This window comes from Anthonomus grandis, chromosome 2 (assembly GCF_022605725.1).
Source record: "Anthonomus grandis grandis chromosome 2, icAntGran1.3, whole genome shotgun sequence".
NCBI lineage: Eukaryota > Metazoa > Arthropoda > Insecta > Coleoptera > Curculionidae > Anthonomus > Anthonomus grandis.
In genome coordinates, this window is record NC_065547.1 from 38,162,790 (window position 1) to 38,183,500 (window position 20,711).

Here is a 20,711-nt window from a genome sequence, read left to right on the forward strand (position 1 = left end):
TGACAAATATCATTTGAGTTTTAATTGCAGGTTATTAATAATGGTAGAACCTTGTGGTTTTCACGAACCTATATCACCTTTTAAACAAACTTTTAATGCCAGAAACGAAATTAGGCTAGAACCTTATACCTTATAGCGCTCTGCCTCTTCTTATTTCTAAAATACAGGGTAAAAATGAAAAATTTTACTTTTAAGGATGTCATGATAAAAAAGAAGTTAGCTAAAAAATTAGAGGGTTTTGGACATAATGACATTTTTGGGTAGTGGTACCAAAAATAATGTTTCATTTGAAAGTGACCACTTGCTTTAAAAACCAATAATTATAACAATTTTATTGTCTATAAACCTGATGCCGCAGTGCAAGCAAGTTACCTAGAGGGTAGTGGGTAGCCAGGCGCTAAGCAACCCTCCAAATAACCCGTAAGGTATATGTTTCCGACAAGCGGTTTTAACCAGAACAGCCGCACTGCGATCTCCCACCAACTTAAGCAGCGTAGCAACTCGCCAAGCAAGCCACCTGAGTATCAGACATCAGTCATATTGGATATTTTCAACCAGGCGCGAGGTAGTGTTTATTAGTAAAATAGAGGAAAAATTAATTGCGGCTGTTTTTAAACGCAAACCTATATGGGACCCAGCAGACGAATTAAGAGAAAACTCAAAAATGTGGGGCATGATTTTAAACTTACTCACGGGAGCTACAATTTACGACTGAACTTGATTAAATTGGTAATTGTAATAATATAGTGTGTGTAAGAACTAGTGCGTCCAAGGTATATTACTCTCTAGTCTCTACCAACTAATCTTCACCCTCCACCCATCTATAGTGCGGGCTCGGCTTAAAGTAGTGCAAGATATTAATAGAATATTGTATGATTTAAAAAAACGGTTCCAATAAAAATTCTACCACGCAACTCTGACTCTGGCCATGCAAAATACGTTTTCAGGAAAATTTATCAAAAGAAACAAAGCTCTTTTCCTATTTGGTACGTTAATTTAATACTTTTTTTCTTCTGTAAATCGTACTAAAAAAAGCCTTTAGTTAGGAATAAGGTAAAGGAATTTCTAAAGCGTTTCAATTTGAATGCAAAAAATTATTATGATTGGAGAAATTGCGTTTTAAAGTTTGGAACTGTTTTTTTTTTAATAATGCACTTTTACATTATGACTTATCCCCTGCTACATGAAAGAGCTTCTAAATTTTTCAATCGATGTTTCGCCTTTTTGCGATCAATTCAAGTTTAATTTTTCTTCTGAACGCTATATTGGATTTTCACCTAGATTAATATAATATGTTTAATTCTAATTTCAATGATAGTTGATTTAGAAGATTAGATCTAATATCAATGACATATTATAGTTATAGAACGTAACGTTAAATATTAATAAAAAAACATTTTTTTAGTAGACCATGAACTTGTCACACTAATTCGTTTTGTTTTTAAAATATTTTATTACTATTAAAAGATAAAATTCCGTGTACTGATGATTTTGGTATGTACGCCACTTCTGTGTACTGATCATTTATTTCGGGGGCGGATATTGTTGGGTTATTTATTACTTTATTATTTTTTGCTCTTTAGACACAAATTTTGTGATATGAGCAAAGCCAATTCGCTCATCATTGGGATGAGAACATTGAGTGTATGTGTGAATTTGGGCCCCACTATTACTTTAATCAGAAAAATTGAAAAAAGTTTCCAAAAAATAGAATGAAAAATTCCAAGTTTGTATCTCTTGGAAATTAACCTAATTTTTTTTACTATATCATATTGCATAAAAGTCATAGTAATTTTTGCTTTTTTTACTAATACCGAGCCTAAAACTGAAACTTCTCATTCAACACTTAAAATAACCCTAAAACACGCACAGGTTTATGAAAACCACAAGATAATCTTTAATAATAAGGCAAATATTCTGCAATTACAACTAAAATGGGACATGGTGTGCATGACCATTCTTTATATTTAGCCAGCACCTGGTAGCTCTATTATTTGAGGTCGAAAAAAATTTCAATGGAAACAAGGTAAGGCTCATCCTAAATCGCCAAAAGATATTTTAAGATATAATTTAGGGATATCCGAAACATGAGAAAGAACACAGGCCTGGTTAATCTTTAATCGAACATCTTGCATATTAAAACTAAAATTAAGAGATATTTTTTTTCCGAAATCATAAATAGAATATTTATTGATATGTGGTTAGGTTATTTTCAAACATTTGTATTTTTAACACATTGGTGTACGCATTTATTTATCTTTTTTGTACTTTTACTGCTTTTATTTGAAAAGGTGAGGAAAAGGCTGATATTTAGTTATGGGTTTGTTTCGCAACAGGTTTTTATTCACTTTAATACAATCGGCCAGGACGCAAAGAAAACCTACAAAATAAATGGCAGAATAAGATAGATTCAACATTTTAGTAATATATTTATTTATTTTTAATCAATACCGAAACAAAGATTTTAAAAAATAATATTTTTTATTATATTTAATTTTTTTAAGTAGAATAGTTTATGGTTTATCACACAAAAATGTTAAATGTATTCGCCGTTATTTTCAATAGACTTTCTCTCATCCTCTACTGTAAATAAAGAATTAAAAATATACTCAAAATTTCCTTCATTCAAATAATCTACAGAGCAAGATTATTGTTATTTTTGTAATATAGTCCAATTATTTTTAATTTTTCTTCTTGGATGTTTTACGAATGGAAAAACAAATCTCACAGCATAATAACTTTTAATCATTAATAACATTGCAACTGAGAGCCAAAATTAATAATAATGTTGCTGTCTATTTTTTAGTTTTATTTTTTTTATTAAGTTGTTTGTTAAGTTGGTAAAACGATACAATTTTTTTTAAAGCAAGTATTTTGAATACGGCTAACTGTGGTGTATAACGTGTGCATAGGTGTCAACACACTATATATTTTTGAATTTAGAAAAGTCCTAATTATTTTGACGTTCAGTAAGTCGTCGTTCATTTTTTTATTAAGGAGACATTATTTATTACAAGAAAACAAACTACAAGTTTAGTCAAGTCAAAGCTACAGTTAACCAAAGTTGATAGCCATAGTTGACCAAACTTAGTAGTTTTCTTCCTATTAATTTTAATATACACAATATTCCTTTAAGAATTAACCATATTTGTATTTTTTTTCAGGTTTACCATATTCCAGTATTATATTTAAAAAAATTTTTTTTGCCAATTTACCCTACACATTTTGAATTTAGATTTTTCTTCCTACCTCGTATAATGGCGCTACTAGGCGCTGTCTAAATAAAAGGGATGCCTAAAGCTTATAAAAACAAAATAAGAGTAAACATAATAAAAAACTCTCTTACCTTGAACGACCCCTTGTCGATCAGCAGTACTATGTACTGAAACGAACGCCGATATGGCCGGATATGTTATGGACCCGATCGAGGCCAATATTCCAGCACCCCACATCATCCACGTGGTAGTACCAAAACCGTACCACAATAACTGGAGCATCTCGAACAAGAGGCCCAGCATGATGGTGTGCTTTGCTCCGAGGTTTTTAATTAAAATACCTTAAGAAAGTAGGAGGTTATTTAAATTTGTCCCAATATTGCCTTGGGTTAATTTTACCTAAGCAAAGCTGCGTTATAACTGCCAGCAACCCCACCAGACCCACGAAAACTGCAACCATCGGGGCACTCCACCCCATGACTAGTTTTAAATAGACGAAGATACAACTGTACTGTCCCGCCTCTGGCAGGTAACTCAGAAATACTGCTATGCATAATAGTAATATAGTCGGGTCTTGACCAACGTTCCTAAAATAGATGGCCTTAATAAAATGCTGATTTTTTAAGAAAGTCACGTGTCACCTTAGAGCGGCAAAAGGGTCGGCTTGCTCCCAACTGATCGGCGATACTCGTACTTTTTCAGGCAAGGATTCTGGTACGGCCACCAAAATGAAAAATACGTCTAAGATTGCTACCGCTGTGGCAAGGGCGACTACTAGAGAAACTGACCATCTATAAATAAATAAACAACGGTTTTTATTTATTTAATTTAAAAAAGATAATTGTTAATATATATAAGGCCAGTTAAAACAAATAGCGTAACGAACATCATATTAAAGTAAAAACAGCCTAATATCTAAAATCTAAAACAAAACAATAAGATAATCTAATTAAGAAACAAAATCATCTAAACTGTAAAATGCTCTTAAAATTAGATAATTCTAATTTTCTAAAGAAAATTAGAATAGGTTTGGTGAAAATGTAATGTTTGGCAAAGCTCTTACTTGTATTTAAATTCATAAGATATTTTGTGCTTTCCTGTTATTGGATTGCTTGGTCTATTTGTAGGAGAGCCTTGTACTTAAATAAATAAATAAGTAAATAAATAAATTCTATAATTTTTTTTTTATAAACTGCCACTAGAAAAACAACCCTATTCTTATAGTATGAAGAATTAAAGACCACCATACACATTTGTTTTAAAGCTGTAGTTTGTATGGTAGGATTTAATTGAGAGTCCTTACTTAAGTGAAACATATACAATGCATTTACTTAAGTTGACAACCTATGGGAAACTTTTTTATTATTAGTTTTATGAAAAAAATTATGCTTTATACAAAGTTCTACATGGTCCAAACACTAAATTGCAGTAATCAAATATCAAATTTTATTGAAAAAATGTGAATTTTGCTCAAAAGAGTAGCTTTATTTTTGACAATACCGAAAATTGTTACAAAGAGAAGTTAGTTGGAACTAAAAATGATGTTCAAATATGCATTTATTTTTTAGAAATTTTTCTGAAATTATCTAGGGATAGCACCATTTTTTTATTTATTTCAAACAAGATAAGCTTTTCATTCAAAAACTAATGATCAAATTCTCAACAAAACAAAATAATGAATAATAAGAAGTAACCTTTTAATTTTTATTGAACACTGTTAGACTTGTAACCTTTCAATTACATAATAATTGTAACATTATTAGCTCCTTCAATTTGCTAATGCCTCAATATATCCGCCTTCTTTTTCAATACAAGTTTTTCAATTTTCTTCTAATCATAACCGGAGTAATACTTTGAACAGATTCTGTAATCATTCTATCCAAATGAGCAACATCTGTAAATGGCTTTTGAAGATAGACCCCTTGTTTTAAATAAACCCAAAAGAAAAAAATCTAGTGGCGTCAAATCTGGAAAACGAGGTGGCCGAAAAATGTCCGAAAACCGGTGTAGAACTCATGTATTCCATCAAAACAATTTTCCAGGTATGGCCTTACATCTAAGCTACTGTCGCAGGGAGCACGATCCTATTGGAACCATATTTGTTGATGTTGAAGCAGGGAAACGTTGTCAAGAAAATCTTTTAATATATTATCTAAAAAGAGTAAATAACGGTTCACAATAATGATTCAGGAAAAAAAAGTCCAATTATTTTAGTTCGGTAAATTCCACACCGCACATTTAGGTTAAGACCTAAAGTTTGAACGTCAGGTTGTGAAGGTGGTCCAAAAATCTTCATGTGCATTGAAAAATTTGTACAAGAGTAGGGAAATTATTAACACAAACTTGAAAATAAAGGATTTAACGGAGGAAAGGAATTAACGGAGTCGCTTGTTTTATCACACTGCAATTATGGTGACACAGTTTATTGGCCTTTTCTTAATACAAATTGAAAATACCGGCTCCAAAAAATACAAAATGCTTGTGTACGGTTCATTTTTGGGGTGAGTGTAAGAAAGCATATCACTCCAAAATTTGGTTGGTTGAAAATATGCGATCGACAGGGGCTTCACCTGAGCTGTCTAGCAAAACGGTTACTTGATAGTTCCTGTCCAGGTTATCTGTTAAAATTAATAAAAAAAATACTCTTCATAACAGAGATACGCGCTTTATTAATTTATTTGATGTTCCTAGGCATAGAACAGAACTTTTCCGACGTTCGTTTTCCTATTTGTTACCTAAGTCAACCAACAATGATATTTTCACAAACTGTATGATCTACCATTTTTGACATTTAAGAAAAAATATAAGCAACATTTACTTAGCCAAGTTTGAATTGTTAGTTGGTAAAAGCAATATACTTACTCCAGAGAATGTCAAAATTTTTTAGTGATTTTATAAAATGTCATTCCTTCGCTTGTGTTACTTTCTGTATATACCTTTATAATTACAAAAGTATCATTGCCTAGTTAGTACCTTAAGTTGCCAATATGTAAATTTTATCTTAAGTATTTTGTATGGATGCTCGGTTAATAACAGCTATGCTGAACTTCGCCAATTTAAAAATAAAGGCCTATTATTATTATTATTATTATTATTTGTTTTGAATGCATACTGGTCGCGAGTTTTGATGTTAAAAATTTGATAATCCACTATCACTGTACTAACTGCAATTTTGGGAAGAGATTGTTCCATTTGATGAAAATGTTGCTTCATCCGAAAAAAGGATATGTTGCTATAAACACATCATTTGTTTGTCAGTGCATCCTAGATTTTACGTAATTATGATAACACTTATATTTGCATTTTTATTTTAATTTTTTTTTACTTAGAGAATTTTATTATTGAAAAACTTACCTTTCCATTAAATAAGCCCCCAAGGCTGGTGAGATGACCATACTAGCAGCGAAAGTGCCACTTACCAAGCCATAGGCAAGTGATCTCTCTTTTACATCGGTGACGTCAGCTACGTAAGCAAATACTACGCTAAATGTTACAGCAAAAACACCTGGAAATGTACGCAAATATTAGAATAAATACTGGAGGAATAGCGAAGGTTTTTATTTCTTTTTTAAGTCTAATGATACGTTTTACAAGGCAGTCTTTGATTTACGTCTTTAATATAATAGTGAATCAAATTAATATGCCAAGGGTACGAACATAAATAAATGCTGGGGAGTTCAATAAGAATTTTTTACTAACTTAACGAACAGCTTCAGCAAATAAATTAAATTGGAGAAAGAAATTTAAGAACACTTTAAAGGGCGTGGGTGCACTGCATTATTAGTTATTTTCATTTTATTTATTTACGATATAATAGGAACTCATTTTAATTTATTAGCATTGAAAGTTATTCAATAGAAAATATATCAATAACAAATGATTAATTTGGGTACAAAGAAAAGTCAGTGCGGTAAAGATATTTAACTATTAAATAAACACAGGTCCAATCCAGTTGTGCAGATAAGGTTATTACAATTAAATTGCCTAAACTAGAGAGAGTCTAGAAATAGCCTTAATTAATTAAATAGCCTGGTTGCCAGAAAAAGCAAATATTTCTTCTTTGGCGTAGAGTACTAAAAGTGAATTTATCCAGTACGACAGTCAATGAAATCAGTCCATAAACTTAAAAATGACTATTAGGTCAAAATGCAAGTCACTTCTAGATGCACTGATTCAAGAGACCAGATATTACCAAAGATGAAAATAATCACTTACATGTGTAATTGGAAATATTTTTGGAGCATCTGTGATAAAGCCTACAACCTTCTTCTATTCTTCAATTTTCTACAACCTTCTTCTATTCTAAAATTCGATCAGATTATTGGATTCTTTCTGGATCTACAGAAAACATTTGACACATCTTATACTACAGCTGAATTATATAGCTATTAGATGCATTCCTAATAACTCATATTTAAACAGGGAACAGATCATTCAATTATTAGTTAGTGAAAATTACGTTAGTGAAAAAAAAGGAAGTCATCGACTCTGTTTTTCAATTCAGTCCTTAGTCTGATAGTGATGTTTTTCTTTTGCTGATGAATCAGGATTTATTCAATGAATTCTGTGAGAAGATGACTGAAAGAGTACAAAAGTGGATGCTGAAGCAGCATTACAGTAAAGGAAGAAATGGCTTAATAATAGTTTGCTTTCATTAAATTCAGAAAACTAAGTTTAGTTTATTTTTCCTCTGGTTTCATCTAGACTCTACAATAATATAATCATTACTTGCATAACAGATGAACAATATGTATGTGATAATTATATTAAACAAGCACTTCTTATATCTGTTCTAAATTTCTTGTATAGCATCTCATAGTATTTTGAAGTGTTTATAGATCAAAATTTAGGTGAAACAATATATAGGTTATATATTGTTGTTATTATAGGTAGGCACAGCTAAAATTAGGTGTAGGATTATTTCACAAATATGAATTAAAACAAATGATTAAAATACACTGAATATCATCTATTATGCATTGGTTGAATCTGTATTAAAACATAGTTGTTTCGGACGGTAAACGTGTAACAATATTAAATAAACTCCAGGTTGCTCAGAAATATATAATCAACATAATGTTCTTTACTAAAAAAACGTATGCGAGTTATTATTTAAAGAGAAAATTGTTGGCAAATTTAGTCAAATGCATCTTTAGTTCATAGTAAGATTTATATAAAACCCTTTTTACAAAGAAAATATTTACCATGTCTTTAATATCAATCTGACATATATCATTTAGGTTCTGAAGTTTTCAAGGCATAATATAGATTTAACATCAGGTAAAAAAGTTAATATTGAAAGTAACTACTATATAACTTTTGTAGTTTAGTTAGTTCCTCTTGATGTTGGTACATATATTTATCCATAAATAATTATGGTAAAATAGTAAACATATAGCAAAACAATTACTAAACATTTTGGAAATTATTGAAATCAAAGAAACAAAAATAATTTTTAAAACATTGATTAACACATCAGCTGTTTTACATTGGTGAAATAGGCTAAAGTAAATAATACGCCAAATCTTACAGCAAACCGATTTGGAAATAAATGTAAATATTGAAATAAATAGTAACTTGTCTGTTTTATGGTGTTAATATTATTTAATTTAAACACATTCAAACTGCAACCCAAACCCAATAAAGTGATTATTTAGTACAAGTACATTTTCTATTTTTATATTTTTCAAACAATTTATATGTTTATTTTAACCAAAATATAAAACTCTTAGTACAATTTATCGACAACCAATAATCCGATGTCCTAAAACATATTCTTACTTTTATGGTCATTAATTTTTTATTTTATTTTATTTAATGCATGTAAGAAAACCCAATTTCGGAGACAATACGTTGTAATCAGTAATAACATATACGTGGGTAATTAAATATTGTATGTCTGTACCGCTTATGTTAATTATGACTAATCACGATAAGACCTAAAATGTTTTCCAAGGTGATGATAGTACATTTGGGTCAGTATTCATTAGAATTTCAATTTAAAAAATGTTTTTGTTTAAACTGTACAGTATCTTAGGCATAGAAATGGTGACAGTTTGGAATTTCCAATTTTCTTAAAAGTGACTAAATTCTCAAAAAAAAAAAATTATTTTAATGGAAAATGTACTTTGATTTTTATTAATTCATATTATCTTCAATAGGAGAAAAATTATATATTTTTTGAGGACATTATTGGGCCTTTCTGTGATTTATCAAAAGCATTTCACTGTGTTGATCACTGAATTCTTCCGCGAAAGCGTCATCAATATAATATATCCGTTAATGGTCAATTTTGGAAACCGGTTTATTATTATTTTTATATGATCTACGACCACTAAATATTACTGTAAACATTTCAGGTTATTTGCTGATCATATTTTGATCGGCTTTTGATAACATTCAATGGGAGTGACCTAATCCTCTAAATCTAAAACAAGCTATTCTGACAGACCTTCAAGTGCTTATGGTTTGTGTGACTTGAACTATGGCATCTTTTACCTAGTTCGCTTTGATTAAGTTAAGGTAGAGGCTATAGCGTGAGGCAACCAGAAAAGAAAGGGATCACGAACAGGAGTAATACAGGATTACACAGAATAATCGATCTGTGTAATCAGATCCCGTAATGTGATAAGTATCTCCCGTTCTAGACTTCCACAGGTCGGAAATCAGAAAAAATATTAATAAATTCCTCGCCCTGAAGGTGATCAGTAGTAACACGTGTCGACGAGTATCACCTTTATTTATTTATTTATCCTTGCTAGCCTATCCTCTTATCACAGGAAATATTTTGGACTTAATGTTACCAATAAGTGAACCAAAAGTGATGGTTGCGAACCAACAATAGTAAAGAGATATGTGATTCATGGATATTAAGATTGTATTTCCTTTTGTTTATGAGATATGCCCATTTAACAGATTACAAGTTTGGGTTACAATTTGGTAAATTTCACCATTTTTTGTTTTGCTGATAAACACGAATTATAACTATAGTTACTATTATTACTATAGAATTATAACTACAGAGCTTGTCTGATTCCTTAATTGATAATTTAATTTTACACTAAAAGCAAAATATTAAATAGATTTGAATTATCCAAATTAAAACTTATCAAGGTTTTAAATATGACACCTAAGTCTCTTGTTTCATTTAAAGTTTTAATGACAGCATTGTTCAATTGCGCGATTAAAAACTAAAGGTTAGAAAGTTGAAATCTTATAGCCTGGGACTCTACGTATAAGGTAAGCACATTTTTAATGCATTCATATTTCATTTCATTTCACATTAACATTCTTTCACAAACTATGACTAATTGAATAACTCTAGAGTCTAGATAAATCATTGTTACAGGTGATTTTAATGTAAAATTTACAGAAAATAATATTAGGCGCGCTGAATTCCTCATAGTCAATTGGATGGTGTTTAAGATTTGTTCGGCCCACGCTTCATTGCATTTTTCGCTCTATTAGTTACATCTTTAGTATATAAGTCCGCTTATAAGTAGTTTTAGTTTAGTTTTAATCTTCTCCCGAAGATGCTAACATAATTCAAAACCAAAAAGCTCCCAAAATAGGACTATCTACCTATAGAACCCATCTTGACATTCATAAACCATCCTAACGTAGGAAAAACTAAAAATTCTTTCTTCAGATTTTAATACCGCCATGAGAGCACCAGAAATAGCACAAGAAATCTTGCGATCGAATGTTCAGGCAATCACAACCAGTTTATGACTAAAATTAAAAAGTTCCTAATAAGATTTAATGCTTTTATTCTTATATGATAAAGAATTATTGTATCTACAAGGCATTAACAGAATAAGATGACATGATTCCTTAAGCAGAAAAAATTTAAATAAAGCCATTTCCTCAGAAACTCCCTTAACTATCTTTGTGTATATGTTTACAAAATAAATAAATTTAATTTTTTTACTACTGAATTGACCTAGGCACAAAAATATTTTAGATTTTTTCGCAGTAATCGCATGTTCGATAGAAAAAAAACGTTCAAGAAATCACATTATGCCCCTGAAATCAAAATGGAGATTATAAAATTATTCCATAAAAGAAAAAATAGTTTTTATACGGGAAAAGCAGTGGCGTACATAATATTTAAAAACTATGTAAACTTAAATGGGTTTAGGACATAGCTTTATTCGAACGTTTTCTTCTTAAAAGTACCCTCAAGGATCAGCGCATCTTATTCTGTAACACCCTGTATAAGTGGAGACATAGGATTAGAAACTAAACCACTCTGACTTGTAAGATGTGTTTTTAGACATGTTATTATTACTAATAAATTTAATTGATTGACTCTCACGAGATGTGTATGCGAAGCCATAACGTTCAACTTATGACTTTAGCATAATTCGGAATGACATTAACTATATAGTTTGGATACAAAGCATATACATCTGACATTACTCCTTGTTGCTCTGTTGAGGCTCCTTATATCCAGTCTATGATATCTTTCCATGTTAATATTAATTTAAAAACGTATGCTCAACTCTTTCAATTCAATCTGCATAAATCAGATAGTATGGTAATCAGACAATCGATCTCATGAGAGAAAAACCCAGTTTTTCACTAATTTTGGTATAAAACTGAAAATGAAAATTGGTGGTTGTGAACATCAGTGTAATAACATAACTATCATTTGTAAAAAGACCTGATCATTCACTTGCATTAATTTATTTAAATTGACGACTCGCAATATAGGATGAGTGAACCGATGAGAACAAAAATTATAAAATCGCAGTTCTTTGATCATCATAATTATCAAGATGCATTCTTTGTGGAATGTCATTCTTACCCCTAGAGTACATTTTCATATACCTTTTTTATTATTAGGTGTTTTATTTCCAATTCAAGATATAACAACTCTGTAGGAACAACCTTGAGTGTTTACTTACTTAGTGAGATACTTAAATATGGTTTGAACGAAATTTATTGTCACGATTTTTAGCCACTGTTTTCGTTTTATATTTTATTCCTAGTGTGTGTTAGTTTGTTACATATTTTGATTTTTTTAACCTCTATTTTTATTGTATAAGTAATGTACCTATTTCAATTTCTGTTTACATAAATAATCTTTTAATTCTTTTATCTCAATTATTAATTATATGAGGTCTTATTAGGCTTTGGCGGCAATAATTGATGATCTTCCGATGATAAAGCTCCTTTTGCATTTACATTTGTATCAAAAGTATTAAAGGGACAAAAAATTTAAATTTTCATTTTTCCACAAAACCATTGGTTTCTCAAAATTTGTTACTTTAATACAAAATGTACTAAGTACATATTTTGATTTATTCAACGCACTTTTTCATTTATGTCTGTCTTCAATAATAAAAAAGTTATCAGAAGTTTAAAATGTACCTGAAGCAGAAAAATAGCATAAATTTAAGATTTTAATTTTTCTAAGAACTAGTTTTTTTTTTAAATTGTTACTCTATTTAAAGATGTATGTAATCAGTCTTTTAGTTTACATAACTTAGTTCATTTAGTTCGTGCTTCCGTCCTCAATAGCTACGTTTACAACGCGCGGATCTATTAGATCCATGGATCAAATGATTTTTATTTAGTACAGCCCTGTTTACAAGGATTCAATTTGGGGGTTAAATTAATGCAGGATTATCTCTAGGATCAAAATGTCAGTTAAAGGGAGTTTATCAGTTTAGAGGAAGAATTATTGGACATTACTACCTCTAAGTCTTTAAAAGTGTTATTGTTGTTCAAAAATAATAAAAATAAACTAATAATTTTTTTTAAGGCTTACCCTTGTCCATTTCTTCCTCTTCTTCTTTATTTTTGTGTACAAAAATAAAAACCTCCTAACGTAACATCCAAAAAAATGTCAAACTTGTCATTTTGGTACTTCAAACTAGGTCCTAGGTGTTTACACCGAAAAAAAATAAATTTAATCTAGCCTATTTGGGACGCATCAAATTCGGGTATCAAATTTTAGCGCGCTGTAATTTACACCGAAAAAATAGTCCTCATGACGTCATTTGGTCCAAGTATTAAATATTTGGTACACGCGTTGTAAACATAGCTATTAACAAAAAATATATTATAAAAAATGTGGAAACTATGTTTCACATCTCAAATTAGCATTTTTAGTTAGTGCAAACGTATATTCTTATGGTAATAAGTTGTTATTAATCATAAGCCCTTAAGAGATAACTGTAATTTCCTTTTAATCATGCCTATATTACTTACAGGCATAATCATGACATACCTGATATTGAGATCATGGCAAAAAACCAAAACGTGTTGATAGTCATGAGGGGGATGGGCAAGCAGGTGAAGAACACTGTGACTAACAGGAACAATTTCCTGAAAAAAAAAATTATTGATTTTAAAAACGTAATATTGTCAATTTAAATCCGACCCTCATCGTAAAAGCTCAGTGCAAACAAACCCAGAAACCCCTGGCCCCGGTTAAACGAGTTTTAATTAACCCAAGATTGAAAAAACTATAGAAAAGGCCATTGTTCAAACGAATTCCTAATTGAATTTTAAATTAAATGGCCCGCTTTTTGACATTATAAATAGTGCTTTTAAGTGATTTACCTTCATAGTGATTTGACTATAAAATATTATCATTTTACATTATATTTCTTATAGGACAAAAATTTAGTAAAAAATGTCCTATAGACTTTTATTTCTTTTCTACACAAAAACTCTTTCCAAATGTATTTGATGAAATACCAGTCAACCTACCTGCCACAAACATCGCTCAAAGCGCCAATCAACGGAGCGCTCAGAAAGCTCAGGATCCCCTTAATTCCCATAATCAACCCGTTCATCAAAAAAGTATGATCAGGGAACGTGGAATTGAGCACGGAGATGACGGGCATGGTGAGCAATCCCCAGGCAAAAAATTCCAAGAAGATGACCACCAGGGCGTGGTATAGGGAGGGACTGCCGATGCCTGAAGTCTGAAAAATAAACAAATTTAGCATCGTGATGTTTAAGTTACGACGCAAACAAACATACTGATGGTAATGAAATTACATCATGATTTTTGCGTGGTGTTTGGTAAAACAAAAGGCATGTATTCCCAAGGGAGCGATGAGCTTATAATACAGCGGGAACAATTTAACCAATTTTAATTAAAAGAGATTATTTTTAGATTATACAAGTCGTTCGCTAAGTGATGGGTCTTTATAGGAATCAAATTTATTGTCTGAGAATGTTATATACAAACTTCAAAAAATTAAACAAGATTTTGGTTGTATTACCTTAGAGAATTTGTTCAAACCCATTTATTAATATAAAAGATATACATATAAAAAACAGGCTTTTGGTTTATATAGCATTTTTTACTTCATGTCTCTAAATAGTCAAGATTTTTGAAATAAGGCAATGGTTTGTATGTCAGTGTAATTGTTAATTATTATATTCCATTAAGGAGGACCACAAAAGGATGGACATATGTACAAATGTTGAAAACAATGGAAAAGTGGTATACATATTTAAAGAACAATTAGTGTAATTTAGCTACTGGTGCTATTTTTCTGGATTTAAGATCATTTGAAACCATCAATAGAAAGAGATTGATAACAAAATTAAAAAGTATAGGTTTAAAGGGGGTTGTTTTGAAGTGGTTTAGTATGTATTTAAAAGATAGAAAACAGGTATAAAAATTAATGATGTTTTATTAGAAACATTAATAAATAAATATGGCGTTCCGCGGGGTAGTGTGTTAGAACCATTGCTATTTGTAATATATATTAATGATTTCAATCAATCAATCAATATATGCTTTATTGTCATAAAAGTATATTTGTTGATAAAGCTGTAAAAAAGAAAAACATATACACAAACATGTAAAAAGGTTATTTAGCATGCTATGGTCCATCATCCTAAAGGCATTCTGCTTCCATGAATATGGTTTACCTATACCGGTAAAACCAACAGCATCCCCATTTTTCAGAAATACTCCTGCAAGACTCTGAACCAAAACATACAAAGCTAATGTAATGTCAAGAGTATCAATATGTATAACACAAACAGATATTATTCACTCCCGAAATATACAATTTTATTAAATGTAAAACTGTAAAAAAAAAAATGAATCACAGAAATAAATTAGGCGAAATGATATGGTGTAAAAAATATAAAGAATATACCTAAAGTCCTGCAAGAAAAAGGTAAAAATGACTAAAATCTATCCAACACAAATTCAGTTATTTCATAATAGCCCTTTGCAACTAAGAGTTTTTAACACGTTTTCTAAAAAGTTTCCAGCTACCTATACCTTTTAAATCTGCAGGAAGATGATTAAAGAGTTTTTTACCATCAAATATAAAAGTTCTTTTGATCAGTGAACTTGTAGGCATATGCAAGAGCAGATCATTAGCTCGTCGACTGCTATATTCATGCCTATTAGTTGTGTTCACATTTCTAAATTTCTTATGAACGAGGCAAACAGATTCCAATATAAATAAGGCAGGAAGGGTTAGGATTTTATGAGCTTATATTTTAAGACTCTCTCATACTCACATTACACAGACGTCAGATCGCTCTCTTTTGCAAAACAAAAACACTATTAAATAAGTAATGTCTGCATGCACCCCAGAAACACAAACCATACCTTAAATGGGACTCAATTAAAGAAAAATAAACATTTCTCGCCATGTCAAAATCAACCTCTCCTGCGACCACTTTAAGAGCATAACAATTTGCTGATATTTTTCGAACTGAACCCTGAGGAACACCATGAGTCACAAGCTGCTCCCTTGAATTGGCTCCATCCACAGAAACACTCTGCATTCTAGTATGCAACTAAGACCCAAACCACTGAAGAGCCAGACCTCTGAATCCATACCGCTCAAGCTTCCACAGCAGTATCTCGTGACTAACACAGTCAAATGCTTTGGTCAAATCACAAAACACTGCTGCAGCAATATCACCACTGTTCAAGCTCAAAAATAAGGACTCAAAGAATGAAAAGATCGCATCTGATGTTCCCTTGGCACTTTGAAATCCAAATTGCTCCGATCTTATAATTTGCTTTTCAGCTAAATATGACATAAGTAAGCTTTTTAACTAATTTCTCGATGATTTTTGAGAGGGTGGAAAGCTATGCTATTGGTCTGTAAGAAGAGGGTGATTCTGAAGCTCCCCCCTTAAACAAAGGCATGATTCTGGCTACTTTAAGACAATTGGGAAATTGGCCATTATTGAAAGAATGATTAATTGCAGATACAAGTACCTCCAGTGCCGAATCAGGTAAATTGAAAAATAACCGTACATTAAGTTCATCATAGCCAGACGTATTTCTCTTCTTTATCTCCTTTAGACTAGACTTAAGCTCAACTAGATCAGTTGGCAAAAAGAAGAAAGAATCTGGTCCAGCCCTATACTCAAAAAACTGTTCATAGTTGGAAAAACCCTGAATTTAACTTGCTATGTTACTACCTATGGTACAGTAGTTATTCAGCCAATCAGGTTTAATATTTACCTTTACAATATTGCCCCGTTTACCTCTTAGTTAATTTACTATCTTCCAAGCCTCCCCCTGAACATTATTTAAATTACCTAAGCGACTTTTAAAGTATTTTTGCTTTGCAGTCTTAATTGTTAGTCTGTACAGTGCACTATATTTGTTAAAATAGTTAATAAAAGCAATGTTATTTATATAAAATTTCCGAATATAGTGCAGTGATCTAAGATTTTTAGCAGATACCTTAAGACCATTGGTAATCCAATTTTTTTTTGTTTTCGTTTTTAAGGTTTTTATCGGAAAACATTTATTACAATTTTCACAAATAATTGCGTGAAATGACTCTAAAGGGCTTGCAGTAGGCAAAACGCGCTGCCAATCCTCTGATCAACCCAGTTGCAAGAAGCTACTATAGTTTTTTTTTGCTATAAATTCTGCCCTTTCTCTTTCTCTTCATTTGACTCTTGTGACCGATGCAAAAATCACATTAAATTTAATAGATTACGTTAAAGAATGCACAACTTATCTTTTTGCAGATGATGCTTTATTTTATTTTACTACATTAAACACAGATGAGCTTCAACTTAAAATAAATAATATATTAAAATGGGTCTGTGCCTGGTGTAACTTAAATGAATGAACAACTCTAAAACAAAATATATAATAATAGCAAAGGAATGTTTTTACAGACACCAGTAGAGTAAATATATAAAAATAGGAGAACATATGATAAAATGTGTAACAAAAATCCAATACTTAGGCATATAGATAGATTGGGAAATTTAAAAGGTCATGCACTTGAAGTCATTAAGAACATTTCATATAAGGTTTATTATTTATCTAGATGTTCACCTTACTTAAGCTTATGGACCAATAAATCTATTTACAATGTAATTATCCTGCCTCACTTTAATTATTGCTTTAGTGTATTATTTTTATTAAAGCAAAATGAGTTATCCCGACTGTTGAGTAATGTCACATTCTCTGCCGAAATAGATGATCATAACAAGCGATGGAGAAATAATTTTTAAATACCAAAAGTTTCTCAAGAACGTGGTCTAAATTTATTATTTTTTAATGGTCTAAACAAATACAATATGTTGCCAATAGAAATCAAAACAATGGACAGTATAAAGTTTTTGAAAGGGCTTGTAAAAATCATTTAATCGTAAATTTAGTAATAAATTTCATGCTGGTTTGTCTAACTTGTGTCTCGTTTTTGTTTGTATAATATACATATGTTTGTAGTAATTATATTGTGTTTATTATTTATTCAATTTTTAAAAATGTAATATGGTAATTGTTAAGTAAGCTCGCTGTATAACTTTTGTGTGTTAGTTTTTTGACTAAATAAACGTTATATAATTAAAAACTGAGAATGAGACGTTAACAATTCCCATAGGCATTGGTAGACAAGATAGAAGTAAAAAAAAATATATTGACATTGTTGAAAATACTTGTGAAACATACAATGTGAAAACAATTATTTACTCCAGTAGCATTTTTTAAATTAAACTGTATTCGGTATTTTAGTTTACATGACAATCCTTTTATTCCGATCTCCAAGTTTAAAAAAAAAATAACTGGTAAAAATATGAAATTCTCAATTTTTACAAAAACCACTGATATCCTGAAATATTCTATTCTAAGTTAAAACAAAAAAGAAAATTCTTGGTTTAAGTCAGAAATATTAAGAGAAAGGTTTTGACATTTTAAGACACTCAATATCCTAAAAATCTTGTGTCTTTACTCGTAATATTACAGTAATTAAGACTAATCACACTTTTGCAATAAATTCTAATTAATTGCAATTAATTCTAATTTTCTGAAGCCTGCTTCACTATGCTCACCCCCTGATGGCAGATACTTATCACAGGAAAGAAAATTGACCATCTTTACTTAAACCTACATTTTCAAGGATATAATGATTTAATGAAATGTTGAGTAGTTTTTATTCACAAAGCCCACATCATGTATTTTGACCATTAAAGCTTATAAATTTATTTTATTTAAATAAAATATAGCCAAATTTTTAATCACATCAGAAAGTGATTTGCCCACCTCAAAAATCCAAAAAGGTGGCTCACCCTATATTAAATGTAAGATTAAATGTACAAATTTGAAAAAATAACTCAATGATGCCATGACAATAAAAAACATATGTCAGTCATGTACCTGCATTCTAATAACCTTAATTTAACTTGATTGTTTATAAGTTTACTGTAATATTTACTATACACATACATTAATTAGAAATTCTAGGTACAGTTGCCAGTCACAGCAGGACAATCACATTTCTTTCCTTTAATTGCATTATATCAATATAATAGTAGGCAATTCATGACATAGAAAGTGCTGTATATAATACAAATTTCCTTACCCAACATTTGCATGATAATAGCCACCCACTGTACCTAGGAATTTCCTTTGGTGTTTTATAACATAATACAGAACCTTCACAAACCATATTTAAAAAAATATACATTACACACTTTCAGATCTATATTGAAAGGAAAACTTGATTCCATGTTAATCTAGGTGACACAACTTTGCCAGATAAGGTTTGTGGTGATCCTAATGTAAATAAATAATTTTTGCGATGACACATCTGAAACTCACCGGGAAACTTAGGTAGCATCTCTTGAACCTTCTAAAGTTGAGCACATACCTCTTAAAACAATAATAAAATACAATCATACACATATTAACCATCAAGTGTACTATATTGTCACTTAGGCATTTTAATGTCAAGCAACTAGAAAAATAAATAACAATAACAGAGACTATTAATTAGAAAGTGAATCATTCAAACCACTACAGAAAAAATTTCGTAATACTTTTATCTCACAACTGACACACTGATTTGTCTCCAACAGATTCTGTATTTACACTGGGCCATTGTTCAACTTCCACTTATCAATTTCAGGTGATAATAATTTAACTCTGATATGGCTAGGTATTTGCAAATGCTCAAGGCAATTTTTTGTTGTAAGCTCTTTAGCCAAATCATATGGTAAGCCATTAATTTTATTTTATCTTTTTTGGTATCTGGAGTATAGGCACTACAAAATTACTGATAAGGTTAGTGTCACGGAAATTAAACTTCTAACAATGGGGATATAAACTTTATTCAATCAATACATTTTACTGTAGCTCATTATTTATCCATATAAAATGAACGGTTCAGTTGTCTTCAATTATAGATTACTTTAACATCTTTGATGGTTTTTTGCCAGTTGTTTGGGTTATCAAAAATACATTAATTTGTGTTTTTTTATCTTACCAAAACAGTTACACAGGTATTTGATAATACTATGCAACTACAATAAATATTTCAAATGCCAACTAAACCTCTTAGGCCAGATCAAGGATATCAACCTGTTTATATAACAGATATGGTCATGGCACACAATAAAAAGGCAACATAGATTAGCGAGACTTGAATCAAAGAATCTTTGAAATACCTGTATTATTGCTTTGTTTGGTATTTATTGGCATAATCACCTGGTAAAGATTAGAGATAGCAGAAAACTCTCAGGTGATTTTGTTTTCGAACTGTATTGGTTTATTCATGACTTTTGTACCTTTACCTATTAAATCATCAGTTATTATGAGATTACAATTTTAAAGGTACTTGAAAACACACAAAATTGTGCGTTCTAATCAAAAATTACATCATTTTAATACATATAATTTTTTTTTGTTTTTTTGATTATTCATAAAAGATATATTTTTTATAAAAAAAGCTGAACTGGGGAATTTAAATATAAGAATTAAATAAAATATTAATAGTGATTACCAGTATTATACACTTATCACATTAAAATGGTATTGCAGAGAACAAAATTGTATGCAATAAAACAAAGGGCAAACAAAATATTCAGTCATGTGGTATGCTTTCTTTAATGTGAGTTGTTTGATTCTTTGTTTAAATGTTTAAAAGTATGTTTTTTAAAATTTTTGATTTTCTGTTATTGAAGATTTAGATACTGGTTATGTTACAGTATTAAACTTAAAATTGATTTGGAGTAATAACCATTAAATAT

The 20,711-nt window shown here is 30.3% G+C and overlaps 1 protein-coding gene across 2 annotated transcripts in view; it reads right to left on the reverse strand.

The window, feature by feature from the left end:
• Window positions 1-20,711, reverse strand: part of LOC126750487 (hippocampus abundant transcript 1 protein) — a 39,795-nt gene that overhangs the window by 13,109 nt on the left and 5,975 nt on the right. The window contains exons 1-7 of one of the 2 annotated variants that reach the window (XM_050460122.1): window positions 19,285-19,537; window positions 13,938-14,155; window positions 13,453-13,550; window positions 6,570-6,720; window positions 3,857-4,006; window positions 3,615-3,802; window positions 3,347-3,556 (exon numbers count right to left, since the gene is read on the reverse strand). In XM_050460122.1, the coding sequence (XP_050316079.1) occupies window positions 3,347-3,556; window positions 3,615-3,802; window positions 3,857-4,006; window positions 6,570-6,720; window positions 13,453-13,550; window positions 13,938-14,155; window positions 19,285-19,377 (1,108 nt within the window). In that variant the 5' untranslated portion in view covers window positions 19,378-19,537. Of the gene's footprint in view, window positions 1-3,346; window positions 3,557-3,614; window positions 3,803-3,856; window positions 4,007-6,569; window positions 6,721-13,452; window positions 13,551-13,937; window positions 14,156-19,284; window positions 19,538-20,711 lie in introns of those variants that run through there. The other variant, XM_050460123.1, reaches the window with a different exon arrangement.